This window comes from Psammomys obesus, unplaced genomic scaffold, assembly GCF_907164565.1.
Source record: "Psammomys obesus unplaced genomic scaffold, mPsaObe1.curated_primary_1811, whole genome shotgun sequence".
Taxonomy (NCBI): Eukaryota; Metazoa; Chordata; class Mammalia; order Rodentia; family Muridae; genus Psammomys; species Psammomys obesus.
In genome coordinates, this window is record NW_026585691.1 from 3899270 (window position 1) to 3925215 (window position 25946).

At 36.2% G+C, this 25946-nt stretch overlaps 2 protein-coding genes across 8 annotated transcripts in view; one reads left to right on the forward strand and one right to left on the reverse strand.

The window, feature by feature from the left end:
• Nucleotides 1-25946, forward strand: part of Herc1 (HECT and RLD domain containing E3 ubiquitin protein ligase family member 1) — a 162378-nt gene that overhangs the window by 36445 nt on the left and 99987 nt on the right. For all 7 annotated transcript variants that reach the window (XM_055597768.1, XM_055597801.1, XM_055597785.1 and 4 more), the window contains exons 6-22: nucleotides 884-980; nucleotides 1458-1601; nucleotides 3848-3975; nucleotides 7998-8142; nucleotides 8351-8522; nucleotides 10558-10692; nucleotides 10990-11155; nucleotides 11524-11649; nucleotides 12496-12717; nucleotides 13002-13154; nucleotides 13280-13412; nucleotides 14890-15081; nucleotides 17366-17587; nucleotides 19698-19871; nucleotides 23056-23170; nucleotides 23260-23380; nucleotides 25158-25329. In XM_055597768.1, coding sequence (XP_055453743.1) covers nucleotides 884-980; nucleotides 1458-1601; nucleotides 3848-3975; nucleotides 7998-8142; nucleotides 8351-8522; nucleotides 10558-10692; nucleotides 10990-11155; nucleotides 11524-11649; nucleotides 12496-12717; nucleotides 13002-13154; nucleotides 13280-13412; nucleotides 14890-15081; nucleotides 17366-17587; nucleotides 19698-19871; nucleotides 23056-23170; nucleotides 23260-23380; nucleotides 25158-25329 — 2617 coding nt within the window. The remainder of the gene's footprint in view (nucleotides 1-883; nucleotides 981-1457; nucleotides 1602-3847; nucleotides 3976-7997; nucleotides 8143-8350; nucleotides 8523-10557; nucleotides 10693-10989; nucleotides 11156-11523; nucleotides 11650-12495; nucleotides 12718-13001; nucleotides 13155-13279; nucleotides 13413-14889; nucleotides 15082-17365; nucleotides 17588-19697; nucleotides 19872-23055; nucleotides 23171-23259; nucleotides 23381-25157; nucleotides 25330-25946) is intronic.
• On the reverse strand, nucleotides 10150-10431 carry LOC129669543 (ATP synthase subunit g, mitochondrial-like). Its single transcript, XM_055597826.1, has one exon. It carries the CDS (start codon nucleotides 10429-10431, stop codon nucleotides 10150-10152), a length of 282 nt encoding a protein of 93 aa, XP_055453801.1.

A 25946-nucleotide genomic window follows, 5' to 3' on the forward strand; every position in this document is an offset into this window, starting at 1 on the left:
CTGTGTGTGTGTGTGTGTGTGTGTGTGTGTGTGTGTGTGTGTGTGTGTATGTGTATGTGTGTGTTTTTCTAAGCAGCTGATAATATTGATCAGTGTTAGCGAGTATAAGTGATCCCCAAGGTTTGTTGTTATATGTCCTTACTGTTTTGGCCCTACTAATCTAGCAGTTTTCAACCTGTGGGTCATGACTCCTTTGGGGGTTGGTGGGTGTCACAACACATTCGTAAGGATTGTCTAAGACCATTTGAAAACAAATATTTACATTATGATTCATAACAGTAGCAAAATTAGTTATATGAAGTAGCAGTGAAAATAACTTTATGGTTTTTTGGGGGGGTCACCACAACTTGAGGAACTGTATTAAAGGTCGAAGTACTAGAAGGTTGAAAACCACCGTATTAGTCAAAGAATTTCTTGATAAGAAGAAGGGCTGTGAGAATCTTGATGTGAATTTATATTTCCAATTATATTTGTAATAGCATTTTGAGTTACTACGTAATGAGTTGTTGTTGGTCAATAAAGGCTAGAGCTTTTCTGTTAATCTTAGATTTAAAAAGTTGCCATTGACTTTTGTTGCACTCTCTCCAACTCCTTCAGTAAAGACTTAATTGTTGCTGTAGCATTCCTGCTAGTGATCAGATATGTCTTTTGCTGGAAATTACAATGTGTCTTTTTGGGTTAAGAAAACTTATTCTCTTCTTTGGGTCAAAGCCGAGGTTCAGGGTTCAGCAAGCAGAACATGAAAGTAAGTGATTGCTTTAGTCAGCAGCCTTGGTCTTCATGTCAGCTCTTATATGAGTTGTGCTAATAATGCCTGTAAAGCCCTTGTGTGTATGTGTTTTAGCATTTGTATGCTTATCAGATTTACTTATGTACAATCCAGGTAGTTGTTTGTGTATCAGCTGGATACAGGCACAGTGCTGCTGTCACGGAGGATGGTGAATTATATACATGGGGTGAAGGAGACTTCGGAAGACTAGGTAAGAATTCTTACAAGTTGGAATTATTTCCATAGACGGAAACGGTCCATTACTAAACCAGTGAGCATGAGTTCATAGGTCATTTCTTTTATTACTTTTAAACTCAAAGTAAGTATTCCTATAGATAATTATTTCTAGATTTTGAGATCTATCAAGAACTGTAACCAGGCGTAAGAGATAAGAAACATAACAAACATAACATTATGACCCTGAAGTTTATGATGTGCTGGTCAGGGAAACAAGTTAATGTGGATGTGTTAGAGACAGATGAAGGTAAGTGCTGTTACAGAAACTTAGGATGCGCTAAAATCAGTGTGCCTTCAGGTTGGGAGCAGCCTAAGAGACTTAGGTAGAACAGATAGAGACGATTGTCTTTTTTGCTTTTAATTGCATTTAAAAATAACTGGTAGCATATTACTCTTGTGAAAAATATGGCCTAGAGAAAAGGAGTTAATATCTTTCTGTGTTTTATCTAAGGTCATGGTGACAGCAACAGCCGTAACATTCCAACGTTAGTAAAAGACATTAGTAATGTAGGAGAGGTTTCTTGTGGAAGTTCACATACGATTGCTCTGTCCAAAGATGGAAGGACTGTGTGGTCTTTTGGAGGAGGAGACAATGGTATGTAAGAAAACCTATTGGTAGCTTTGGGCTTTATTTCTTAAAAATTGAAGAAAAAATATTTTTCAAGTATATATGCCTCGTATAGAAAAACTCAAATGTCATAAAAACAAAATGTTTCTTTCATTATTACAATGTTAACATCGGTAGACAGATTGCTGAATACATATGCATTTATACATGTCTTTTGTGGAAGCCAAAGTGGGCCTGTATAGTTCAAGTATGTTATTTTATAACTTGTTTCTAATATAGAAATATTTATATTAGTAAACATGGCACTATGTTAAGGTTTTGAAAGGCCTAGAGTACTATTATACTATTATATGACAATATATGAAATAAGTTTCTCATTGTTGAGTAAGATGCCCCCTAGTTTTGTTTTTTTTTCCCCAATGTTAAAATCACTGCTTTTTCTCGCTGCCCCCAAAACAAGAAGGATGTCAGCAAGATAGACAAAACAAAAGAAACCTACTGCATGAGTGAGTGGGTCTTTGCCCACTTTAATTAGTTACTCTGTCAGCAGTCTGAATCCTTGTACACATAGATCAGCAACAATAGGTGTGAAAAGTAAGATCATTTTAGCTGGTGTGGTGGTGTTCTTCTGTACCTGAATTTACAAGGGTGAGGCAAGAGGGTTTGGAAGCTAGAGGCTAGCAGGGCCTTGTCTCAAAAAACAAAAACTAAATCAAACAAAAAAGTAACTTAAAAGATAATTTAAGTAGTGAAAATAATATAATTTATTTTACATTTTATTGATTTCTAGTGAGGTTACCTTTATATGTTAGCCATTTTTCCTGCTTTCAATCATTTTTCACATTTTCTATTTCATGAACTATTGAATCTTTAACTTTTTAAAAATATGTAAACTGTTAGCACTTTTTTCTGCTTTTTTTTTTTAAAGATATGTTTTATTTATATGAATGCCCTGTTTTCACACACACCAGAAGAGGTAATTAGATTCCATTACAGATGGTCATGAGCCACCATGTGGTTGCTGAGAATTGAACTCAGGATCTTTGGAAGAGCAGTCAGTGCTCTTGACCGCTGAGCCATCTCTCCAGCCCCACTTTTTTCTGTTTTGAAACAAGGTCTTACTATTTATACCTTTCTGACCTGAAATTGGCTGTGTAGACCTTGCTGGCCTCAAACTCATTCTTATTTTTAGATTTATCTATCATCTAGATGTCTGTCTATCTACCTACCTATCTATCTACCTACCTACCTATCTATCTATCTATCTATCTATCTATCTATCTATCTATCTATCTATCTACCTACCTATCTATCTACCTACCTACCTATCTAGCTAGCTATCATTTATTCTCTCTGTGCCTAGCACTCACAAGAGATCTGCCTGTACCACCAGTCCTGGCTTGGCCTTAAATGCTTAACAATTCTCTTGCCCTCCAAATTCCGGGATTATAGTGGCTTTCTTTCTGCCTGCCTGCCTTTCCTCCTTCCTTCCTTTAAAGAGATGGTCTAGCTGTGTGACATACTTGCAGCTATTCTTCTGCCTCTACTTTTTTAGCAGTAAAATTATAAACCTGTGTTACAATGCCTGGCTTGCCTGTCAGACCATTTAAATTTAGAAATATCGGCACTGGTGACATGGTGTAGGGGTTTAGAACATTTACTGCTCTTTTAGAGGACTGGTGTTTGATTTCTAGTGTCCGCATCAGGTAACAACCACGTGTCACTTCAGCTCTGGGGGATCCCACACCCTCTTCTGGTTTCTCTGGGAACCCACTTGCACATGAAACATTCACACACACACACGCATGCACATGTAAATTAAAAAGTAAAAATAAAGCCTGTAAAGATAGCTCAGTGGTTAAGAGCTAGCTAGAACTTCTCTTTGGGTTTCCACTTATAACTTCAGTTCCAGGGGATCCAATACCTCTGATCTCTCTCTCTCTCTCTCTCCCTCTCCTCTTTTTCTTCTTCCTCACACACACAATCTTTAAAAAGTTTTTTGTTAAAAAAGGAAGAAATTAGAAAGAAATATCTTCTGTGTCTCTTTAAAATAGTTTTTATTGATTGAGAATAAGACACAATCTTATTTTCAATAATATTATTGTTAACTTTCTTACAACAGTCATGTTCATTTGTTAATGTCATCTGCTAGCAGAAACTTATGGGTTTCTAAATCTGTCTGCTCATTGTTATAAAAGTTATATTATTTTATTAGGTGCCTAACTTGAATAATGTCTTTTTTTTTTTTTTTTTTTATGTATGTATGTATGTAGGTAAACTTGGCCATGGTGATACCAACAGAGTATATAAACCTAAAGTTATTGAAGCTTTACAAGGAATGTTTATTCGCAAAGTTTGTGCCGGGAGCCAGTCTTCACTTGCTTTGACATCAACAGGGCAGGTAAGACTAAGGAATGAACATACATAAGCGTGTCAATGGGCTAAGTAACTAAAAAGTGTTAACTTGAAATTTGGAAAGAAAAGAAAAACTTTTTAACCCTAGTGTCCTGGAAATTACTTTGTAGACCAGGCTGGCCTTGAATTCATAGAGATCTGCCTGCCTCTGCCTCCCAAGTGCTGTGATTAAAGGTGTGTGCCACGAGCCTGGGTAAGAAAAGCTTTTTAAGGCAACCTATTGAGATAAAAATACTTAATTTTGTTTCAAAAGCCAGGTTTTCTTACCTGCTTGTATGACCTGGATGCATTCTCTTTTAGGTCCCTCTTCTTTGAAGTAAGTTGATTCAATTAGTGCTTAGAACTCTTTAATGTCTCATCCAAATCATCGAGACACCTCATAGGCTCCTTCCTGTTAAAGAATAGTGAGGGAACACAAAACAAAAACTTGAGGGGACCAGTGATAGAACTAAAAAAGTAAGATGATTGAAAAAGAAGGGAAAGAGGTCAGGCATGGTGGTACATGCCTTTATTCCCAGCACTTGTGAGATAGAGGCAGAATAATCTCTGTGAGTTTGAGGCCAGCCTGGTCTACAAAGGAAGTCCAGGATAGCCAAGGCTACACAGGGAAACCCTGTCTTGAAAAACCAAAAACCAAACCAAACCAAAACCCCCAAAACAAAAAAACCACAAAAAACAGCAACAACATCGAAAAAACTTGAGATGGAAAGTGTGGTGGTACCAAAGAGGTCCAGACACAGTGAAGAAGAGTGATATTTTCTTCCTTGAGTTCACCAGCCACATTGGCCTTGAATGTAGGAGCCTATTGTATGCCAGGCCAAAGTAGATTACCAGCAAAGCTGAAATTTACATTTAATTTAGTTATTCTTTGAGGGCTGGAGAGATGGCTGAGTGGTTAAGAGCACTGTCTGCTCTTCCATAGGTCCTGAGTTCAATTCCGAACAACCACATGGTGGCTCCCAACCATTTACAATGTGATCTGATACCCTCTTCTGGCATACAGGTGTTCATGCAGATAGAGCACTCATATACATATAAACAAACAAACAAACAAATAAACAGATCTTTTAAAAAAACTTAAAAATTATTCTTTGAGAGACAGAAATAGTCCATTGCCTAAAAATGTAATATAAGCTATTTATTTTATTTTATTATAGAGTCAATTGCATACTTTAAAGCTCTGGTATTATTATTTGATCGTTCATCTGTTCCTCACAGTAGGTTTTGTAGTAAGAGTCCATGGATCTAACTCAGCAAGTGCTCACTTACTTGATCTACCCCACGCAAATCTTAGGCCTTCCTTCATTGTCATATGCTTCCTTTCTATAAAAGAGAACGTAATTTCTGCTTTGTGTATCAGATGGTTGTGTGTAAATTATTTGAATTTAAAGTTCTTATGTTTAACTGCTAGTAGTAAATTATAAATAGTAAGTCTGTGACATTATATCCCAAAGGAATTTGCAAATTACTTGCTATATAGAATAGTTGTATCATGAGCATATTAGGTTATGTGAAGTCCAGTGTGTATGTTTATAGAAATAAAGTGGGAGAAATACTTTGATGAGCCATTCTGATTACTGTTAAACCTGTGGAGCCTCTTACTCTGTCTGTCTCAGTACCCTCAGGCCTACTCAGTGCTAATTTGCCACTAAATGTAACTCTTAAGTTTAAATGAAGATAATGTATTTTTATACGGCATAATATAATGCCCAAAATGCAAGGCAAGTTTTTTTGGTTTTTGTTTTTGTTTTTATGTTGTAGTTCTAGGGATCAAATCTGGGACATTTTGCATGATAAGCAAGAACTGTACCAACTGAGCTACAAATATTTATTCTTTTTTGTTGTTTGTTTGGTTTGTTTTTTTGAGACAGGGTTTCTCTGTGTAGCGTTGGATGTCCTGGACTTGCTTTGTAGGCCAGTCTGGTCTTGAACTCATAGCAGTCTGCATGCCTCTGCCTTCCTGAGTGCTGTGATTAAAGGTGTGTGCCACCATGCCCGGCTCAAATTTTTTCTTTCTTTCTTTTCTTTTTGGCTTTTTGAGGCAGGGTTTCTCTGTGAAGCCTTGGCTGTTCTGGACTCACTTTGTAGACCAGGCTGGCCTCAGAGTTACAGAGATCTGCTTGCTTCTGCCTCCCAGAGTGTAGGTGTTGAAATGAGAGCTCAGCTAAAAGAATATTTAAAAGAAAGCTCAGAGGGTCTTACTGTATTGGACTTGAAGTCTGTCTTGTTTCTATTGCTGTGAAGAGTCATCATGACCAAGGCAGCTCTTATAAAGGAAAACATTTAATTGGGGCTGACTTACAGTTTTAAAGGTTTAGTTCATTATCGTCATGGTGGGGAGCATGGCAGCTTGCAAGGGAGACATGTTGCTAGAGAAGGAGAAGTTGCTGAGTTCTATTTCTTGATCCAAAGGCAGCAGAAGGAAACTGTGTTCCACACTGTGGCCACACCTCCTGTGCTATGCTGGAGTTTTCTTACACTCTGTATTTGTCTGGAGTATGTTTTCTGATAACTGATATAAATATATGTATGGTCTTCTCTTCTGATGGAGATATCTAGCCTGTCCATAGCAGTCTTTTCTAAAATAACTTGAACACAAAACAAAAATAATAACCATAACAAAAAAGCCCTTTTGGTATAAACATAAAGGTGAATATAATCGAATCAAAGCCAATTGAAAGAAAAAGTTGTTCAGTTTTCTGATTGTCCAGTTTGGATTGCCTAATTGGCAGACATTCTTCCTTTCATATTTCTTTTTTCTTCATGTATCTTTTCCTGTACAGCCTAAGTCAAGCACCAGTCATTTTGTTATTAATTAGGAACAAATAAAGGTGTTCAGGGGAGCTGTTGTGACTTCTGATTTATATATATTTTTGTGAGTGATAATTAACACCAGTTTTATGATTTATATTATAAATTTTATATTTTCATTCCTTGGTCTAGTCTTCTGTGTAAGAATCATGTAAATGAAATGTTTTTTGTTGTTGTTTGTTTTTTGAAACAAGGTTTTTCTGTGTAGACCAGGCTGTCCTCAAACTCAAGAGATCCCCGCCTGCCTCTGCCTCCCAAGTGCTGGGATTAAAGGCCTGTGCCACCACTGCCTGGCAAAAAGTAGAAGTTTTAAAATAATATTTCTATTACTGCTTAGATTGAAGAGTATTTGCCAAGTGCAAACCAATTAGTGGTATTTGGCAGAGGCTCTTCTATTTTTTTTTTTTTTTTTTTTTCATTTTACCTGTGACCAGTTTATTTTAATCCCACTTGCTCATCTGTTTATATACTGGGTGTTGGGTGTTTAAAAACAGCACAATAAATGGCAGTGACTTTTTTCCTCCCCCCAGCGGGTGGGGGAGGGCTAGGTTCAAGACATAGTTTGGAACTCTGTAGACCAGGCTGGCCTTGAACTCTCAGAGATCTGCCTTCCTCTGCCTCTTGAGGGCTGGGATTTAAGGCGTGTGCCACCATTGCCCAGCTAATTTTTTCTTATAAAACAAGAAAGATGCAGATATTTGCTAAGAAATAATTACTGTTAATTTTCTTGGGTGTGCTACTAATTTAATATTTCTGTCTTTAAAAATAATTTATTTAATTTTATGTGCAGTGGTATGAGGGTGTCAGACCACCTGGAGTTGGAGTTACAGACAGTTGTGAGCTGTTTGTTGAACCCAGGTCCTATGGAAGAGCAGCCAGTGCTCTTAACCACTGAGCCAGCTCTCCAGCCCCAAATATTTCCACCTTTTATGTCTGCATTTTAGAGAGAGAATTGTTTGGAAAATGGGGTGGGGATGATCATGTGAGGCAGCTATGGGCTTACGGTAGCTTTTTAGCTATCTTGTCGATCAATCTCCTGAGGGTACCACAATTGTCTTTAAAATGATCAAAACACTAAATATTATTTTAATATTTTCTATTATTTTAATATCGGAAAGGTACTACACTCCTTGATAATTTTAGTTCCTAGTCTGCATGTTTTAGGAATTAACATGTTCTGTATTTCTGTCTTTTCAGGTCTATGCTTGGGGCTGTGGTGCTTGTCTAGGTTGTGGTTCTTCAGAAGCTACCGCTTTGAGACCCAAGCTCATTGAAGAATTGGCTGCCACAAGAATAGTTGATATTTCTATTGGAGACAGTCATTGTTTGTCTCTTTCGCATGGTACAGTCATGTTTATTTGTTTGTTTTAGTATTTTAGGTAACATCTTTATAGCCTAAGCACAAAGTTTAAATCCTCCTATGTTAGCCTCCTTAGTGTAGGGATTACAAATATTCTAGGTCATTTGTTTTTAAAGAGGTATTATGAGTTCTTTTTCTTAAATGTTTTCCATTTAAATTTAACTTTTATGCCTTATGTCTTTATTTTTAGATAATGAAGTTTATGCGTGGGGCAATAACTCCATGGGGCAGTGTGGCCAGGGAAATTCCACAGGTCCTATTACTAAACCAAAGAAAGTGAGTGGCTTAGATGGCATAGCTATTCAGCAGATCTCAGCTGGAACATCGCATAGTTTGGCATGGACTGCTCTCCCTAGGGACAGGTAAGTGCTATATTTAAACATTCTTATGAGTTTTTTTAAAAAATATTTTCTTATATTTATTTTAGGACTATGAATGTCTATTGAGTCAACATTACACAATATACATCAGAAGTTGAATAATTAAATTTAATACTAGTAATAATGATGATGCTATATTAAAATAAATTCCTAAATAGTACAAATTTTGGTAGTAAGTATATTGGTCTCATGTTTAACCACACATGCAGAAATCTACAATAATAAGATACATACTATTCAGCTGATGTTCCTGATGGCACACCATGTGAGTGAGGGTCCAGGTGGCATGTAAAGGATACTGGGTTCATCCTAAGATGCCTTCTTTTGTAAAATTGTACGTGCAATTGGACCATTTGCAACTCTTCACAGCAAAGTTTTCATGTAAACTCATATGTTAATTTAAAGTAATTTAATTTGTATCAAAGAAATATTATTATTTTTGTAGGTAATTGTGTTAATACCTTTGCCTACTATAACAATTTATATAAACGCCTTAAAAGCGGAAAGGATTTGTTTTGGTTTACATGTGTCCATCCATGATCTTCTGGCTCCATTGCCTTGGCCCGAAGTAAGTCAGAACATTCTGGCACAGCCCAGAAGTTGCTGGGCAAAACACTTCATATGCAACCCTACAAAAGTATAACAAACAGTAGTATTACTAAATTTAGAATAAAATTTCATGTGTTTTTAAGATTGACCAATATATATGAATATATATGTACATATTTAAAGGCTATATAATTTCTAGTATTTACTCTGTTATCATAGAAATGACATTTGGATCTCTTTTCATGTGTATATTGAGGTTACATATATTTCAAAATGAAGAAGCTGTATTTAAGACACTTAATGTCTTCTCATTTTGAATTCTCTGTCTTTAGAAAATTAAAAATTAAAAGTTAAGTGTCAGGCTGAAGAGATGGCTGAGTCAGCAAAGTGTTTGCCTTGCAAGCGTGAGGACCTGAGTTCAGAATCCCAGTCCCCACATAAAGGCCAAGTGCTGCAGTACATGTCTTTTCTCTCGATGCCAACGGTGCAGTGGGGAGCACAGATGGATCTCTGGAATTCACTCTGTGGACTGTTAGCGAGCTCACCAAGGTGGTGAGCTCTAGGTTTAGTGAAAGACCTTGCACACAAAAATAAGGTGGAGAGTGACTGAGGAAGACACTGAACATCAGCCTCTACATTCCACACACATAGAGGCTCACCCCCACCTTCACATGCACACCACATGTGAACACATGTATCACAAACACAGTTGAGTGTCTTTGTATCAAGAGGAAATGAACTAAAATCAGAACTAGGCTTTACTGATTTAAAACATTTGTTTAACTTCATTGCCCTTTGTCTGGTTGGTCTTCTTTGTAAAACAAAACAAATTACTCCCAAATAACAAAATGAAACAAAAAACAAAACAAAAAACCAAGACCTAGTTGCTATACTTTTAAATCAAGTAAGCTGTTTTGTTGTATTGTCTCCCCCCACTGTGTCTTGTTTTGTTTTTTTTCTCTCCGACAGCTAGTATTTTATTGAGATAGCAGTCTCATTATACATGGTCCAAGAATAAGAACTCAAATAAAATCAGATGTTAAAGATTGGTCTTCAAACATCATAGCCAACTATGCCATGTTTGCCTATGATCTGTCTCTTGGATATAAAACCACGTCCACACCTCAGTGGCCACCAAATCATTCAGCACAGCTTCCTTAATTGTAAGCTGTTTGCAGCTACCAGTTTTAGCGCTTTGAATGATTTCTTTCCCTCTCTGAATAGCTGTAGAGATTTCAGCAGGGTTGGGGAACCAGCTAACCTTGGCATACTGACAAAATGTGGCCAGTGGAGGCTTCAAGTAAGTCATGGCAGCAGTCACCAGCCCAGGAGCCTTCTCCATGAAGTTAGGAAGTAACTTGGCCGTGGTCTGAGGTAGAAGGCCCATCTCGCCCAGTGTTTTGCTTTTGATCGTGTGTAGAAGTTGCATTATAAGGCTATTAGATACTTTTCTTATGCTTTCTTCTAGACAAGTTGTTGCATGGCACCGGCCTTATTGTGTAGATCTTGAAGAGAGTACCTTCTCACATCTGCGTTCCTTTCTTGAGCGATACTGTGATAAAATAAACAGTGAGATTCCCCCCCTGCCTTTCCCTTCGTCACGGTATGTTGTAGATATGTACATGGGCATATATATTAATTACTCTTCTCAGCCTTTGACTTACTCTTCTTGGTTTTTCTTCAAATTACCTGAGTCTTCTTGATAAAGTTAGAAAAGAGCTGAACTTTTATTAGTAACTTTTTGGTTTTAAAAGGTTATATATAATTTCATAAATGACATTTTAAAATTTATCATTGGTCATCACTTGACAAAATTTTTAAAGAGAAAAAATGTTCCTCAAACTGGATATTATATTTATTTTTATGCTTCAAAAATTCACAATAGCTTGTTTCATTTCAGGGAACACCATAATTTTCTTAAGCTGTGCCTGAAGTTGCTTTCAAATCACCTTGCTCTGGCCCTTGCGGGTGGGGTAGCTACCAGTATTCTTGGGAGGCAAGCAGGTCCACTTCGAAATTTACTCTTCAGGCTGATGGACTCAACTGTCCCAGATGAAATCCAAGAGGTAAGAGTAATCTGTGATCTGAACTTCTCCACACTAGATATCAATTGCAGGGTCTCTCTGTGTAGCCTTGACTGTCCTGGAACTCAGTCTGTAGAACAGGCTGGCTCAAACTCAGAGGTCCGCTTGCCTGTGCCTCCCAAGTGCTGGGATTAGAGGTGCGACTCACCACATCTGGAGATGTTCTTAAACTCTCTTAACTAAATAACAGGTTTTTTTTTTTTTTTTTTAACACAGTATCTTTAGAGTTATATAATCCCAACAGTTAGTGCAATCACTTTTTATGTTGCTATTAAAAAGAGAAGCTCTGGGCTAATCAATACACTTTTCCTTTTTCTTTCTTTCCTTTTTGTTTTGTTTTTGGATATTAGGTGGTAATTGAAACACTCTCAGTGGGAGCAACCATGCTGTTACCTCCATTACGAGAACGGATGGAATTACTTCATTCTCTTTTGCCCCAAGGACCTGATAGATGGGAAAGCTTATCCAAAGGACAGGTGAGCTTTTGCATGTAGAGAAACCATTCACATCATAGGAAATTGGACTGAGAAGAAAATAGAGCAAATCAAGCGTCAAATGTTCACAGAGTAGTGTTCGGTAGTTCTGGTGCAGCCTGATTATTTGATGTTTTATGTTGGGAGAATTGTTGGATATCTAGTGAACTGAAATGATACACAGGGTCTGTTCTTAGAGTCATGATTCGTTTTTCTAGTATTAATTATGATGTCAAACCAGACACGCTTGGTTTATTGTAAAGTACTGAGTGGAAATCATTCTTGTGTTACTGCTGTTGGCCCTATGCCTACAGTTGCTTTTCTGAAAAGAAAAAGGTCATCATTAGCAAAAAGCATTTGAGGTTTGTTCTTATTTTTAATTTTTGTTATTTTTAAGTGAAATAAATGAAAATAAGTGCTTTGCTGAGCCAAGTGGAAGAGTCAATTGTAGAGCTATAGATTAGAGGTGAAATAAGGTACTTAGTGGCAATGTAATGTCCACAGATGTTTTCCAGTATAATTTTTGCAGTTGTCATCATTAATTTTGTAGAATAATATGAGTATGTATCTGTTGGCATTTTCTACAAATGTCTACTTACAGTGCTTAATTTATTATGCACATCATTTTAGCTATTTATCATAAAAGATGAGATTAAAAACCTGTAATTTACATTTTCCCAAATGATATTAATTGAAGTTTTTACTATAATTATGTACTTGTTGAAGGTTGTGTATCAAGTAAGTGGATTAGTTAGCATTGTTAGTATAGTTTTTTGTCCTAACATCCTTTTCTTCTCTCTTCTAATGAATGTTATGCTTGTTATATGTTTCTTTTTCATTATTGTTTAGAGAATGCAACTGGATATAATTCTGACAAGTTTGCAAGATCATACCCATGTAGCCTCCCTTCTCGGCTATAGCTCACCTTCTGATGCTGCTGACCTTTCGACTGTGTGCATGGGTTATGGAAACCTGTCAGATCAGCCTTATGGTCCTCAGACCTGCCATCCAGACACTCATCTGGCGGAAATTTTAATGAAGACCCTCTTAAGAAATTTAGGGTTTTATACGGTACCTTGCTTTTTCAATATATTAAGAAAGGATTAAGGGGTAAGGATCTTTTTAGGTTAAAGCATTTCAACATTTAAACAATATAAATAAAATTTTAGATTCCCTTTCCCAAAGAGAAAAACATGTCATATCTGAAATACTGTAGTGTTCATGTAATATGTAACTTAAAATTATAAAACTACTTATGTTAAAAATTTCTTAAGTGTTTCTCATGTAATGAAGAATAAACATAAAATAGTTTTCTAAAACATTTGAAATATAGTCTTCACTATGTGTCATTTTAGGATCAAGCCTTTGGAGAGCTAGAAAAGAACAGTGATAAATATCTTCTTGGAACATCATCTTCAGAGAATAGTCAGCCTGCTCATCTTCATGAATTGCTGTGTTCACTACAGAAACAACTGCTTGCTTTTTGCCACATTAATACCATTACTGAGGTATGCAGTTCTGTGCTTTTCATGGTGCTCTATTGGGAACCTACAACTCAGATAGTTGGGGATGCCATAATATTTTTGTATTTCGGATCTTTCAGAGTGTTGATTTAGAGACTTTTTCTCCGCAGAACTCAAGCAGTGTGGCATTGCTTCATAAACATCTTCAACTCTTGCTGCCTCATGCCACAGATATTTATTCACGTTCTGCAAATTTGCTTAAAGAAAGTCCTTGGAATGGCAGTGTTGGAGAAAAATTAAGGGGTGAGTTTGGTATTGAATTTCACATTTAACCAGTGGTTATAAAGCAAGAGTTATTAGAACTTTTCTAAAACCTCAAGAAGACCTGACACCTCTGTATAGAGGAGAAATGATTCTGAGTTTTCTTTGTATTGATTTTGTTTCCTTTCATCTTGGTTTAGGGGTGATGTAATACCGATTGATCTTAAAGAATTCTAATGGTCTCAACAGATCTAATTTAAAGGCATTGGGTGCTATAAACTCAAACAGTTAATTTATGATATAAATTAACATTTTTATCTACTGCAGTATTTCTCTATCTCCCCCCTCCCTCCCTCCCTCAAAACATTCCTGTTTTGAGACAGGAATGTTCTGCTCTAGAACATGCTGTTCTTAAACTCAAAGTAATCCTTCTGTTTCAGCCCTTCAAAGGCTGGGATTACTACCACACCCTGTCCAATTTCCTTCTTGAAATGCTTTCTTCCATGAGCTTTCTTCTGTGTACCACAGTCCTTTTTCTTACCCATCTCGACCAGTGTTTTTCTGGGACTTTCCAAAGGATTTATCCTCTCTTCCTTTGGATATGCCCTTCCACTTTGGGATCCTTTAAATTTTGCTTTTAATCCTCTTTTCTTTCTGAATAGGCTCATCTAGTCTAAATGTCTTTGACCACCATGCATGTGCTCCCATGTTTGCACCTAGCTGAGGACTTTCCAGGCAGCAGAGCCTCTCTTTAGTTGCCTACTGAGTATTTTATTTGTTGTTGATCTCTGAAGTTTTACTTCCTAAAACAAAAACAAAAACAAAAACAAAAACAAAAACAAAAACAAAACAAAACAAAAAAGAAATCTGATGAACCAAGACTATTGCTTATTAGTTATTCTGGTTTGGCTATTCTATATACAACATAAATTTAATGTTCGTTCAGACTGGATTCACTTCTGAATATTCCTCTTGGCACTGAGTACAGGGAAATACTGGAACAAATTTGGTTGAAAAGTGATACCCATTATGAAAGGACAGCTATTTTATGATGATCTTAATTTTAAAAATTATTTTAATTTAGAAAAATATAAAACACCTTGCCTTACTAGAATGTTAGCCATCACAGGAAGATGGCTACTGTTGGCTGCTTTGGTCATGGCTGTCTTTCTGTTTAGAATTAGTTTCTAGTCTGTTATAGGTACTCTCAATGTTTGACTAAGTTTTTAAAGTGGGGATAAATTAATGAATGTGCAATTGTAATGTATCTTAAGAAAGCAGTTTTTGTGTTTTGAGTTTGTTGGCATGCGAGGTAAGTTTGTTTTCCATAGTGTCTGTTGATGTTATTTTCTGGTGACAAAATACTAATATGACAATAGCTGTCAGGTAGATACTGAACAAAGAGATATTGAATTTATCTACTCTCTTTCCAAACAGAAGAAGTATTTAGTTTTTTTTTTTTTTTTTTTAAGTTTATTTGAGGTCATTGATTTACATTGCATTTCTCTGCTCTTCATAGATGTTATCTATGTGTCAGCTGCAGGCAGCATGCTCTGCCAGATTGTTAACTCCCTACTGTTACTCCCCGTGTCAGTGGCTCGTCCTTTATTGAGTTACCTCCTCGACCTCTTGCCACCTCTTGATTGCCTTAACAGACTCCTGCCAGCTGCTGCTCTTTTAGAAGACCAAGAATTACAGTGGCCTCTTCATGGTAAGTCCAGGCAGTAAAAGTTAAATAATGTTTTTGAAAAGGTTGTTCTTCTTACATATCTCAAATAAAAATCTGACAATATGGTGTTTCATGTGATCCAAACGATGTGATATCTTCTAAGTGACCACCTGCCATGCAGTAGCTAAGAAAGTTGCTTATGGCTGTCACAAAAAGCATCTTTATGGCGGTGATTATAGAGCTTTTCTGTTCTTCAGAGTGTGACGTAATTGAAATTAAGATGTGTCTTATAACAGATAGCAAAATTGTGTCATGATTTAGTCAGCAATACTCTTTCTTTGGAGGTATTTAAAGTAATAATACATTTATAAACAATGAATAATTATATTTAAGTGTTTTAAGTCAAATATAAAATATTTTAATGTTAAATATCTATTTGATAGTAACATTTATTTTGGTTGGATATATAGGCAACTGGTTGGATTTTAAAATGGAAATTGAGAAAGTATTTTTAGTGCATTTGATTTTAGACTTGTCATTGTAATTCATTCTTGATTTATACAGTGCTGGTGATTCTAGAAACTTGATAATAGCTTGTGTTTGCATTTGGGGTCTGTGTTAAGTCTGTCAAATGTTACCACTGGAACAAAAAGACCTTTCATATTAGTGAATTGTTCTTTTTTTTTTTTTTATTGGAAAGAGTCATAAACTGAGGCCTATTAAGCCTATTTTAGTCTCTTAGTAATTTCTTGTGTAACCTTGGGAAAGCCACTTGTTCAGGGCCTTGAGGTTTTGTGAGTTTTGTTTGCTTGTTTTTTCTGGAAAGTGATGGGCTCTGACAGGATTACCTTGAAGCCTGCTTGCTGTGGCAGTGGTCAGTTCTGTTGACCACTGAATTGAAATGGTCAAAGTACCAAATGCATGACCATATCAGAATAGTGATTCAGCAGGGTTGTTCTTGCTCTCCTAAAGTGTCTTAGAACTTACTTGGGTTGGGTGAGTTTAGTATCCTTCTGTTCTGGAATTCTTTGGGTTTTTAACTGATTTTTTTAAAATTAATTTACTTATTTTATGAATTACAATTTATTCATTTTGTATCCCAACTGTAGCTCCCTCTTTGTCCCCTCTGAATCCCACTCTTCCCCACCTCTTCTCCTCCCATTCCCCTCCCTCGTTAACTGATTATTTTTAAAAAGTTTTTCTTTTTCATGCTGTTCTTGCCTTACTAGAATGTTAACCATATAGTATGAATTTGGAATCTTCACTCTCTGATGTAATTTTTATAAGATAAAGATTATCTTTTTTTGAAGTGCTAAAGTAATTTATGAAATTATCTGGCCCTTATGGTTTATTTATTTATATTTTTATTGTACATATGCATGGATCGTGAAAAATTTTTTCTACTCCATTTTAGAAATTGTTATTTTTCAGAAAATATTATTTTTTTTGGCCTTGAAATTTATTGGTATAAAATTGATTTTATTCATTTGTGGTTTAAAATTTTTCCTATGCAGGCATTGTTATATATCCTTTTTATTTCTATTTTTAAAGTATATGGAGTATGTTTTTCCTTACTAGTTCTAAAAGTATTAATCTTTTTAAATAACTCACTTTTGGAATATATATATTTTTTTATACCACTGATTTCTGTTATCTTTGTTGCTGTCATGTGTTTGTGTGTGTGTATGTGTGTGTGTGTGGCCATGTGTGTAGAACTTTTAGAAACAAATATCTGCTAAAAAGCCTGGGTCTAGATCTTAGTATAAGACAGTTCTGAGTTCAAGCTAGCAGAGCATTAAACAGTAGTGCCACTTTGGAGAAATAGTGCCAAAATCTGACTAAAGATGGTAAAATTTAATCTAGCTGGTATAATAAAATCTATTGAGATAAGTTTGCATGTGTTGGTTTAGTATTTATCTTAAAATTAGTAACTTCACAGTGGAAAAATTATTTGATAGCCTAACATGTCTGAGTAAATTTTAAATTAATCTAATATACCAGGTAATTTATATATAGAAAATACTATGTGCTTTCTTTGAAATATTATTTTTTCAATATCTTACTGTAGTATAATAGATTAGAGACCATGAGAAAGCTTTTAAAATTTTTTTTCTTTTTTTTTAATTTTATGTGCATCAGCATGAAGGTGTCAGATCCCTTGTAAATGGAGACAGTTGTGAGCTGCCATGTGGGTGCTGGGAATTGAACCGGTTTCTTTGGGAGCACAGACAGTGCTCTTACCCACTGAGCCATCTCACCAGCCCCAAGCTTTTAAAATTTAAAAGTAACAGGTAAAGACACAGTTACTGTTGATTTTTCTCTTTAGGAGGGCCAGAAGTAATTGACCCAGCTGGTGTGCCATTACCTCAGCCAGCTCAGTCTTGGGTGTGGCTTGTGGATCTGGAAAGAACAATTGCTCTCCTCATCGGGCGATGTCTTGGTGGCATGCTTCAGGGCTCCCCTGTGACTCCAGAAGAACAGGATACTGCGTATTGGATGAAAACACCACTTTTCAGTGATGGTGTGGAAATGGACACCCCTCAGTTAGGTAATATGCTTCTCTGAGGCATGTGGAGCGCCTTCTTTGTTTCTCCTTGGAGATCTCTTACCTCAGTGTTGAAAACAGAACTCATGCATTTTCCACATTAGTAATAAAAAGATCTAAAATTGTAATGTACAGTTTTCAAAAAGCAGTTAAATTCTGTAACATGGTATATGCTATGACCCTTTAATACAGTTTTTCATGGATTGGTGACCCTGACCATGAGATTATTTCCTTGCTACTTCATTCTGTAATTTTCCTACGGTTATGAATCATAATGTAAACATCTGATACTGAGGTTATATGATACATAACTCCCAAGGGGGTTGCGACCCACAGGTTGAGAATCGCTGGTCTAGAGCCAGCTATGGTGGCTCACCCTGTAATCCCAGCACTTGAGAAACTGAGTCAGGAGAACTGTTACAAGAGCTTAGTCTAAGCTATGTGATAAGTTCCAGGCTAGGTTCGGCTACAATGGGAGACCACCACCTCAAAAAAGCCAAAAATACAGGTCTGATCTCATTCTGTTGTACTTTCACTCATTTTGATCAAGTGATGGAAAAAACATTTGTTTGTGTTCTGAAGCTTTGGCTTTCAGAACTGCTTCCCTGAGTGGAGTGCACTGAAAGAGCACCTGTCAGGGCAGAGCAGTGTCCAGTTTTCAGATACTGTCTTAGGCAGGGTTACTGTTGCTGTGATGAAAAGAACACTATGACCAAAAGCAACTTGGAGAGGAAAGGGTTTATTTGACTCATACTTCCACATCACTGTTCATCATCCAAGAATTCAGAACAGGAACTCAAAGAGGATGGAGACCTGGAGCCAGGAGGAATGCTGCTTACTTTACTGCTTGCTCCTATGGCTTGGTCAGCTTGCTTTCCTATAGAAGCCAGGGCCACTAGCCCCTGAGTGGACATACTCACAATGGACTGGGCCCTTCGGACAATCACTAGTAAGAAAATACCTTACAGGCTTGCCTGTAGCCCAATCTTATGATGGCATTGTTCTCAATTGAGGTTCTCTGTTTTCAGAGGGCTGGAACATGTGTTGACATAAAACTAGCCAGCCCAGCCACTACTCATAGATACGAATGGCAGGTGGAAATTGTAGTGTTTTTGAAAATTTTGTAATATCTTTGAGAATTCCTTTCCATATCTCCCATTTCTCTATTTTGTTGGCTTTCAGACTGAACATAAGGTTTATTCAGTGTCCCGAAATGATTTAGTAGTTTTATCTAGAAATGGTATTTTAATCTCTTTGGACTTCCAAATTTGATTCTATGAAATAATGAGTAGAATTAACTAGCCTGAATTAAAACTAATTTTTGTTATTTTTCAAATAAGAAAAAGGCCCAGATATATACAAGGTAAAGTCATAGAGAGGAAGAGAGGAAATGAGAGGGAGTCTGTGAGGTAGAGAAGGAGGTAGGATAGATGGGGAGAAAGGGAAAGATTTTGTATCCCTTTTGTTTCACTATTAACTGATTGCTTTCCTTTAAGTCTATTGAAGAGAAAAAGTTTTATTCTCTTTTCCTGTGGGCCTACTTTTCTCAAAAAAGATACTATGCATTTTTTAATACAACAGTTTTCAAGGTTGTGCTTAGTACATTTTGCAATCCTGGCCTCTATTTGCTTTTTTTTTCCCCCCTCCTAGAGGGCGTCACTTTAGTAGTCTCTACTTTAAATTAGACCCAAGTACATAATTTTGTATTCATTGAGTAAATAAGATTTTCTTTTGCAGTTATAAATTTATGGAGTTTAAAATTGGGAATTTAGCCAGGTGGTGATGGTGCATACCTTTAATCCCAAGCACCTGAGAGGCAGGGGCAAGTTGGTGTCTGAGTTTGAGGCCAGCCTAGTCTACAGAGTGCATTCCAAAGCTGCCTAAAGAAATCTTGTCTTGTGTTCCTAGTGCCACCCCCTCCAACCCTCCTCGTACCCACAACCCTAAAAAGGAAACTTGAGGATTGATGGCTCAAGGTATAAAGTGTTTCCTGCCAGGACTGATAACCTAGGTTTGATTACCAGGCATGCAGACACACACACACACAGGGAGGGCAGGAGAAAAAGAGAAATAAATAAACAGAATTATTAATTTTTTATATTTTTTAAAATAGATAAATGTATGAGCTGCCTACTAGAAGTAGCTCTTTCAGGAAATGAAGAGCAGAAGCCTTTTGATTACAAATTGCGGCCTGAAATTGCTGTCTATGTAGACTTGGCATTGGGTTGTTCTAAAGAGCCTGCCAGAAGCCTTTGGATCAGCATGCAGGATTACGCTGTTAGTAAAGGTAAGATAAAGAGAAGGAAGCGGGTGCATATATAGGTAACTCAAAGTGCTAGCTAGTATATGTGTTTGTGTAGATAAAAAAATAACAGGAGCCATCCTATTGCTTTTTTTGAGGAAAATGATTTTATATTAAGTATAATTTAAAAATAATTGTTTTTCTATTTGTGGAAAATACGTCAGGTTATTTATTGTATTCACATATATCCCATTTAAAGAAATTTGATTGTATTAAAGTTAGATCCTGTAATAAGCCATTTTATAAAAGTATTCTGTGAAGCATTATATTAGAGGATGTTTATTTAGGTGACTAGGCTATAGACTTACTGAATATCTATAAAAATTTTTGCCTATTCAGAGTGCTAATAATACCCATATGAGATAAAATATGCTACTAAATTTAATAGTGAAATAGTATGCAAGTTATGGTGACATTTCCATTTCTAATATTTTTTAATCAGTAGAATTAATTTTATGTGTAAATTTCAAACAATATCCTTGATTTATTCTTAGTTCCCATGCTTAACAGTGATCCATATTAAAACCAGAGATGGTGGTGCATACCTGTAATTCCAGCACTCTGGATGTGAAGCAGGAGGAGCAGTTTAAGGTCAGCCTCCACTATGTAGTGAGGTCGAGGCTAATGTGGGTTACAGGAAGCCCTTTCTCAAAACAAGAACCCCAACCAGACAAGCACAATCACCCATATTGCTGAGAGTCACATCTGTAGTCTCTGTTTTCTTCCATATTGTTTTTTTTTTTTTTTTCTTATGCTACTCTTAGTTTTCTTCTGTCTGTTGGAAATCTCAGATGGTAAAAGTAAATGTTTTTACTTTTTGTTGGCTTTTATCTTTTATAAACAAATGAACTGAGATTTATATTATACATCTCCCTCTCTTTTTAAAGACAGTCTTAAGCTCGAAGCTGGCATTAAACTCTTAGTCCTCTTGCCTCAGCTTCCCGCATATTGCTACCATTACTAGCTCAGCTAAACACCAGTAGAAAGATAGCTTGATGGCTGGTGCAAGTGGCTCAGTGGGTGCTTCTGCCAAGCCTGATGTCCTGAGTTTAATCCCTGGGACCCACATGAGAACTGTAGTTTGTCCTGTGACTTTCACATGTCATGGCACTCATAATCTCTGTCCATCTGTCTGTCTGTCTCTCTCTGTATTTCTCTCTCACACACACATTCTCTCTCTAAAGTAATGTAATGGAAAGGAAATGGTACCATTGAAATTTTTATCTCAGTCAGGCATGGTGGTAACACCTCTACTTCCATTTACTTGGGAGACTGAGCCAGGATGACTGAGTTCATGAGTTCAAGACCAGTTCAAGACCTGGGCAGCATAGTGAGACCTCCTTCTTAAAAATAAGCAAACAGAGCCAATGAGATGGCTGTGCAGGTACCAAGGCACTTGCTACCAAGCTTGACACCTTGATTTCAATCCCTGAGACCTACATGTTGGGATAAAAGATACAACTTCTGCAAGTTGTTCTCTGGTCCACACACATGTGTGGTATAGCATTTATTCACACAGATAAATAAATTAATGTAACATAAAAACAGTTTTTGAAAGCAGACAAAAAGGAGCTACAGATCATTTTTGTTTATCTTTTGATCATTTATTGTTATGTTGATTCATATCAGAGATGAAAGATAAAGTAACAAAGAATAAAAAATTTACTTATCTAAGATGCATTTTTGATATTTGAATATACTGTGCCATTATATAGTTAGGTTTAAATTTCTTTTTGAAAAATTCATTGTGTTTGCATATGTGAGTGTAGGTGTGATGTGTCATGGTACATGCAGGGAGTTGAAAAGAAAACTTTGAGGAGTAGGTTCTCTCCTACTTTCCTGGGTTCTGGAAGGTTGAACTCATGTCATTAAGCTTGTGCAGCAGGTATTTTTCTTGCTGAACCATAATGAAGGTTTATATCATATTATCATTTGTTGTGTTGGAATGAGAACTTTTAAAACCTTGGATGCTTGATACTTTAGCGTGGACTTCATGCTTAATAGTAGAAGCATTCTGCAGTGCTTGATGTAAAGTGAATATAGCTCTAATGTTCTTTATGAACATTATCATTAAAATGTAAAAGCAGGATAAATCCGTGCTAGATTTGAAACAGAGCACAGTGTTACTGTATTTTGCTCTTTAAGTTGAGAATTTGCATGCTTAAACTAGAGTCCTGCTTAATTATGTGATAACAGTTCTCAGATAGTAATCAGGTCTGTGGAACAGGTAACACAAACCTGATGTGGATAAATTCTGTATGCACATATACACTGTTATTATAACAGTCTTTCTGGACTGTAAGGTTTTATATAAAGTGAGGCATATTGCATTGTCAGCTTTACTTATCTTTCTCTCTTGTTTTCATCTATTTATTTATTTATTTATTTATCCACTTATTTATTTATTTATCTATCTATCTATCTATTTATTTATTTATTTTTGGTCTGGATTTTTATTTTTAACCCAGATGTGGAAATAAAGTGAAAAATGAAATGTAGCATTTTATCTTTTGGGGAAGAAGCCTTAAGAATAGTTAAGAACAAATAAACTAATTTGGGGTTTAATGTTTTTCAGGGATACTTTTTGTTTGGTTTTGTGGAATACAATCATGTCATTTTTCTATTCAAAACCTTCTAATGCTGCTTCCTTTAAGTCAGGTCCAGAGGAAGTGCACTGGTTTGCGAGACAGCATACTCCAGTTCCCTACCAGCTCGCTAATGTCCTCTCCCACCACTCGTACATGTTCCTTTAGCTCTACCAATCCTGACCCTAAATCCTCAAGCTATGTTCTTAGCACATGGTTATCCTAATGTTATCCTCTGTCCATGAGATTTCTCTTCCTGCTTCACTTAGATCTGTTGAAAGCACCCTGTATGAAATAGTGATTATACAACACAGTGCCCCCATTTCTCGCCTTCCTTTGTTTCTCTCCTTAGCCCTTGCCTGTCATATTCACTTATTGTCTTACCCATTTCCATAACCCATACCAAGATCCAAATTCTGTAAGATCAGAGTCATGGTTCAAAACTGTGTAGCACCTGAAACAGTATGTGCATTTGTCAAATAGTTGTACAGAATGTTGGTAAAATTCAGGTGTTGGAGAAATAAAGCTCAATATTACTTGGGAACTGTTTTCTGAGTCCTTTTAAATGTCATTTTTATTTTCAGATTGGGACAGTGCAACTTTAAGTAATGAGTCACTCTTGGACACTGTGTCTAGATTTGTTCTTGCAGCACTCCTCAAACACACAAACTTACTTAGTCAAGCATGTGGAGAAAGCCGGCAAGTAACTTAAAAACTATCCTCAGACAAATATTTGCTCTCATGATGTTAGAAATTAGGTAACTTTTCTATTTTGGTTCTTTATTTAGATACCAACCTGGTAAAAGCTTATCAGAAGTGTACCGTTGTGTATACAAAGTTCGAAGTCGTTTACTTGCTTGCAAGAACCTTGAACTTATTCAAACCAGGTCATCATCACGAGACAGATGGGTAAAGTTGGAAATCAATTAATTTCTATGTTTTCCTGCAAGCTTGTTAGAGTTGCCCCCACATTTTTTATGAGAGAAAAATATGCCTTGATTAGTCAGTGCAGATGTTAAAAACATGCTAGCATGGTTTCTAGTGGAAAATAATGGAAGAATGAAAGTGTTGGGGTTTATTTACCTCATTTATATTAAATGTGATGGGCCTGCTAAGAAATAGCCTGCATAGATGATAGCGATAAACTGGCTTGTTTGTATTATAGGCAGTATTCTCCCTTTTTTTTTATTGGCTAAGCTACATTGGAATTACCCTGTTTAACTTAGGATGCCAGAAATTATCAGGGACATTACCAGATACCTCAGATTAATTAAGAAAAAAATCCAACATTCACACAAGAACTGGAAACTATTAAAAATACTCAGGTGAAAAAGGGATAAGATACAAGATAAAAAGTTAATTGTCCTGTATTTAGAGTTTTGCACTGTGAACATGAAAATTAAGACCATTGAGGATGATCCAGGAGTAAACCTGATGACAAATAAGTGCTTGTGGAAGGGCATGGTGATTCTGGTGGCACGACCTTGTAGTTATAGAAACAGCCGCAGGGCACCCTCTTCACAGTGTTCACTTCAAAACTGAGGCACACTAGAGCCTTTGTTCTTTGTAATTTAGTTCTGAAGCCTAGTCAAGACTTCAGCATGTGCTGGGTTAGTATTTGTGGAAATGAATATTTGAGCATGACCTTAAAAGTCCATAGGAAATATTATTTTGTCATTTCTTGAGGCTCCAGTTTGAAACTCATATATTATGAAAGAAAATATGTGATACATGGGCATCACTGCTAAGTATCCCTATATAGTGTAATTTCTAAGTTATTTACTGGTCAAATCACAAATAGCCTTTATTAGGATTCTAGTAGAAAGTTTGTATTTTGTATTGAAGTTTATGAGATGAATTATTTAGTTATGGTATTTGTGACTCTGCAAGTACCTGTTGTCAGGACTTCTTTCTAGATAACTGTTGGGTAGCATGACCACCATGGGAAACTACATTAACATTATTCTTACTAGATTTGAACTTCTGGTTTTTCAGTTGGGGATTGGGGCAAAGTTAAATTTTAAAAAGTGCTATCTTATTTAGAATTATTGGTGAGCTGGGGTTATAGATAAATGGCAGAGTGTTTATTAAGCATGCATAAGGCTTTGGGTTTGAACCTAGCTCTGCTCCCCTAAACAGAGTAATAGCATAGAGAGGGGGATAGTAGACTCAGACAATCACCTTTTGCTGGACATAATGGCACATCCCTTTAATACAGCACTTTGAGATAGAAGCAAGCAGTTCTCTAAGTTAGAAAGACCAGCCTGGCGTACATAGTGAGTTCTAGGATAGCCAGGGCTGAATAGAGAGACCTTGTCTCAAGCAAACAAACAATAACAAAAATCCTAAAACCAAATAATAAAAATCACCTTTTGTGCCTGTAACATGTTGTAACTTAACATTGCAGCTTTGTAGTTTATAGCCAAACAGCAAAATAAATGTGAATCAATTTATGGTATGACATTTCAATGAAAATACCAGGCAAGAAAGACTATATGTTTGTTTGTATATTTTTTGTGTGCATATAATCTGTGTAATTTTTGAAATTTACCAGCGTGTCATTTGAAAGTTTATGTATCGTTATTGATATCGGCAGTATTTTCTAAGATATAAAATTCAGGTTTTATGAAAACTTTCAGAGCTTTGAAAAAATATAGTCAGTGTAGTTTCCTGTTATTTTTTTAAGATCTCAGACAACCAAGACTCTGCAGACGTTGATCCTCAAGAGCATTCCTTTACCCGGACCATTGATGAAGAAGCTGAAATGGAAGAGCAGGCTGAAAGAGACAGGGAGGATGGCCACCCAGAGCCAGAAGATGAGGAGGAAGAACGGGAACATGAAGTAATGACAGCTGGCAGTAAGTACATTTTTCTTACTGGAGAAGTGAATATCATGCAGTTCTTTTTTAATAGGAAAACGGAGAAAGACAGAGTGTCTATGTAGAGCTTCTAAAAGCATTTGGCACTGTACAACTTTTAATTAGCCAGCATTACAGGGGACTTTTGAAACCAGGTAGTGCCACTCTGATGCTTTTGTGTTCTTTTAAAATTGCAGATTTCATTTATATTTTATTTTAGTAGGTATAGGAGATAAGAGCAATGGTAGAACAATTATATGAGAATAACTTTAGGTGGGTGGATAAAACTTTAATACTTTATATTTCAAACCTCCAGATAAATTTTAAAAAAGATAGTTACTTATATGTTTAAAGAGGATTATTAAAGCTTTTCGAATTTTTATCAAAATCTTGAGCAATTTTACCTTAATATGCATATTCAATTTGTTGCCTATAACCTCCTGGTCAGCTGTACATTTGGTTTTGACATCTATATGTATTTTCAACTTACAAGGAGGTGGCACTGGGGATTAAATTTAGGCTCTTCCACATAAGGCAAGCACTGTACCATTGATCTATATCCACTAGTTTTATTATTATTATTTGTATTTTGTGTACTGCTAAGAATTATTTTGGGA

Coding starts and splice junctions, on each gene's coding strand:
- LOC129669543 (XM_055597826.1), bottom strand. CDS start 10,431: ATGGAGAAGGCTCCTGGGCTGGTGACTGCTGCCATGACTTACTTGAAG.